Source organism: Dendrobium catenatum, unplaced genomic scaffold (genome assembly GCF_001605985.2).
Source record: "Dendrobium catenatum unplaced genomic scaffold, ASM160598v2 original_scaffold_86101, whole genome shotgun sequence".
In the NCBI taxonomy this organism is placed as follows: domain Eukaryota; kingdom Viridiplantae; phylum Streptophyta; class Magnoliopsida; order Asparagales; family Orchidaceae; genus Dendrobium; species Dendrobium catenatum.
Window position 1 is genome coordinate 403,153 of NW_021404542.1, and position 4,241 is coordinate 407,393.

A 4,241-nucleotide genomic window follows, 5' to 3' on the forward strand; every position below is an offset into this window, starting at 1 on the left:
AGCTTAATTTTGAGGCATGTGTTAATTATAAACAAATTAATATGTGTAATTAATAATCTGTTGGACTAATAAATTTTTCGGAAGATGATTGTAAAAATATTATGAGAAAAATAATTATTTTCAAGATGTTACTCTAAGAAATATTTTTTTTAATAAAAGTTTTTAATGAAAATAAAAAGAAACTAATAATGAAATAGAAACAGCCATTCTTTTTGGAACATTTAGGTCATTTAAGGCAAACATACACACACAATCATTAAAGGCAAACACACACACAACGCATACACATGGACTCAAACTTTGGACCTTTTAGTTGGAAGCCTAAGCTCTCAACCAATAGGTCAAGAGGGGTTGTGTTGAGAAGAAAAAAAAAAGTACAGAAACATTTTCCCACATACCCTAAATTTCTAAAAAACAACTAATTTCTTTATATCAACAAGTCATGAACGTCAAAACACACAGATCTCGGCAACTTCCATGATTCTAAGAACAGCCCACATGATGAATGGGCGAAAATCATTTGGGCAATGATTCTGATGTAGAACGGATGGTCAAGGGATTGCCGGCAGCGTTGCCGGCCGGCAAATTTGATGGTCCGGCAACTCCGGCCGCCTTAATCTCTAGCTCATTCTTAAGCCTCTGTCTTAAGTTTAGGAGATTCGCTGTCAATTGAAGGCCTCCTTCGAAAGTTAAGAGCGAAACGGCCGGACTTGTCTCTGGTGAGTTTATCTCTTGTAAGTTCAGTACCCGGTCTACCACTGCAAAGGCCTCCGCAGGCGAATGACGAAAGTTAAGAAGATAGTCCGCTACACTAAACGCAAATGCTAACCGATGCGGATTCATCGAATCTAGCTTGGTCACCATCCCCCAAGCTTCAGCATAGGCAGAATTAGCGATTGCAGCATCTCCCATTCCGTCCAACGCTCCCTTAACCTCTGCCATATACCAGCTGACATCTCCCTTTAAGGTTAGGTAAAAGACCTTCGATTCATTCGAAACAGCAAAGGGTAATAAACGGAAATCGATTAGCTGAACCATTTCTGCGCAGGCTCTGCAGATCTCCATCTTGGATGTGAGTAGGTAGGAGGCGGCGATGGGACCGTCGAAGTCATTTAGCCAGGATCTTGTTTTAGCAACGGCTGAGAGATGCGAGGAGCGGGCTACTCTGAGGAAGTTCTTGAATGCAGCACCGAGGAGGCAGCGTTCCTTTGGGGAGAGATCTTTGTCTGGGTCGGTGGCTTCGACGATTTCTTTCATGAATCGGAGCATGTGATCGTAGCGCTTGGCTTCTTCGGCGAGCTTAGCCTTGCGGAAAAGGATCTTTCTCCTCGCTTTGGCCGCTGATAGGAGCATTGTCGACAGTTTTGGAGCCAGAACAGACAAAGTTGCAGCGGAGATTAGGTTTGGAGAAAAGGGAAAGAAAATGGGAGGATTCTTGGAGAAGAGAATGACCTTGACGGGCTGAGGGAGGGTTTTTATAACTTTCAGTTTTTTTTTTAATTTTTAGAAACTTTTATATCTTTCTCTTAGAGGGCAGAAAAATAATAATAAATTGGAGTTTGTTTTTTCGTAGCTTTTTTATTCATTTATTTTTAAGATCATTATGTAGCCATTTGACAATTAATTTTAATAATTTATTAAAAATTTTAAAATAAAAAAAAGACTGCTGTTGTTTGATTTTTAAAAAACTATTTATGATACGATAATTTTGAATAATTAGGATTCGTTTGCGACAACTTTTTTTACTTATTTATTTATTTATTGGCACGACAGTATCAAATTGTTGTCACTCCAAGGGAGGGCTTGACGGTGTAACTAATCCCTCGATGGAATCTAACGAGGCCACCCATCAGTATCGGGAAAGTCATCTACAATCCACCAAGTACATCAAATAGAAGAAAACCTCAAACTATCAAAATGTTGAAATTTTATCCTTTTCTAAAAGTAAAATAGATACAATACAATGGGGCGTGCAATAAGCCCATTAATTTCCACGAAATTTGTATATATATATATATATATTCAATGTTGTGAAAATCATATCGTACAACGAATCGGAAAAAGAAGAGCTTCACGAGATTCGACTGTTGAACCTGGATCCAACTCCCGCTTGAGTTCGTTTGTGACGCCATCTTCCGCTCACGCACGCGACACGCCGACAAAGCCAGACAGAGCCGGGAGGCGTGAGATTACTCGAAGCTGCTCCCTTCACACAGGTAATCTACTCTTCTACTTACCCTTTTGGCCATCGCTTTTACCATTCGAGCTTCAGGCCTTTAAGTTCCTTTGCATTTTTTTGGGGGGGTTGAATACTTTAATTGAATATTGAACTGCTAATCAGCAGCATTGGTTTTTATTGAGTTTTTTTGGGTGTTTGTCTGCAAGCGTATATGATATTCAGCAGCATCAATTTTATTTTTTTCCGAGCAAGTGCAAGAGTCATTTTTAACTGTACAAACATTATTTCCTTGTGCAAAGTGATTTCAAAATTTTAAATGCCTTTTATAAGGGTCTCGTCAGGTAGAGAGGGAATTCAAGGTGGAGGAAGAAGCCATCGAAAGTTGTGTTGTATAAATTTTGAATGTTCCTTTGCTTTTTTTTTCACTGATTTTTTGTCTATGAATTGAATTGATTATTTGATTTTCTATTATTTTATATCATATATGTGTCAATAATGTGCCAATGATCGTGATGAATTGAAAGGATGTATTGTCTGTTGTTGTTGAACCTAATCTTAAGACTTCATTTATATTAAACTTGGTTAATCACGGGCTTCAGTTGTTTTCGAAGTAAAGAATTTTTTGAAAAAATAACTAAAAGCAGGTCAGTGGTAACTTCATTCTTTAAAATAAAAAAGAAGAAAGGAACCTTAAGTCCACTTAATTATTTGTTATGTTTTTTTTTTGTAGCCTAATGGCTTTCTACAAATGTAACTAATTTTTAAGAGGAAAGAGCGTGCCGAGTTTGCCCACCCTAAAAAAAAAGGTTGGATCCGCCCCTATATATATATATTCATTGTTGTGAAAATCATACCGTACAACGAATCGGAAAAAAGAGAGCTTCACGATTCGACTGTTGAACATGGATCAAACTAGATGATATAATAAAAATTATTATTATTAAAAATTAATATAATGAGCTTCACCTCCACTATCATTAAACATCCTATGGCTCTTATGGATTTTATTGAAACTTGTTACCTTCACTCTAAATTCCATTTTCATATCATAACACCTAAATATTTCAAAAACATTTTGTTTGCATTTCTTCCAATTTGCTAGAATTTAAGAAAACGTTTTGCATAAAAAAATTTAAAATAATGGACCTTCATTATTTTAGCATTCATTAAGATGATGTGAACTCAAAATAAACTAATATTGACATCTACAAAGCCTAAAAGATTGAGTTTCTTCAATAATAATGTAGTTTCATATAAGGTGGGCATCAACTAAGTCTACAAACACTACTAGGAAGTTAGATTTTCCGCACCACTTGTTAGGAGCGGTTTTAGAACCGCTTCTAAAAGTCTCTTTTAGCACCGGTTTTAATCGGTGCAAATGGCACCGGTTTTAACCGATGCAAATCCTCTTTTAATTTTCGCATAAAGCCCTAATTCCATCGGCGCGAAACTAATTCTCCGCTAAAGCCCTAATTCTGCGATCCTCCTGCGCGCGACTCAAGTAGAGCATTCCAGGTTTGTCTCCGCCGATCCCTCTTCTCCTTCTGCGAGCGACTCAAGCTGGGGTTCGTCTCCGATCTCTCTTCTTCCTCCTGCGCGCGACTCAAGCTGATCTCGAAGAGGATCAAACTCTCGGTATTCTCCTCACGCAACTGTGTCTCGGATCACAAAAAAAAAAAGTTTTTCTTTGAAGACGAGCTAAATAAGAATGACAGAGTAACCTTTTTGGAAGATGAAACCTTTAGTGCTTGATTGTGATTAGATAGTGAGTGATATGTTTAGAATGCCGAATATACAAAGAGAATAAATAATGCTAAAGAACAAAAGTGGATGCACGGATGACAAGTAATTTGGCTCCCGAGTAATTTGAACTCCTACAAATTCAAGGTTTGGAGAAATTATTAAAATTTTGACCCGGGTTCGGGTTGACCCGGAAACCCAAAATCAACACGATTTGACTCGAAAATATCCCATCAGTCGTCATCAGCGTCACTCGTAAGCCGCGACGCGCGTCAGTGCATCACGTCATCTAGTCACTCATTCCGTCGCATTCAGTCCGTCA

The 4,241-nt window shown here is 37.9% G+C and overlaps 1 protein-coding gene across 1 annotated transcript; it reads right to left on the reverse strand.

Annotated features, from left to right (window-relative positions):
• Window positions 1-234: 234 nt before the first annotated feature.
• Window positions 235-1,457, reverse strand: LOC110104182 (14-3-3-like protein GF14 kappa). The gene has a single exon (XM_020833172.2). The coding sequence runs from the start codon at window positions 1,351-1,353 to the stop codon at window positions 517-519; it is 837 nt and encodes a 278-aa protein (XP_020688831.1). The 5' UTR covers window positions 1,354-1,457; the 3' UTR covers window positions 235-516.
• Between the last annotated feature and the right edge of the window lie 2,784 nt (window positions 1,458-4,241).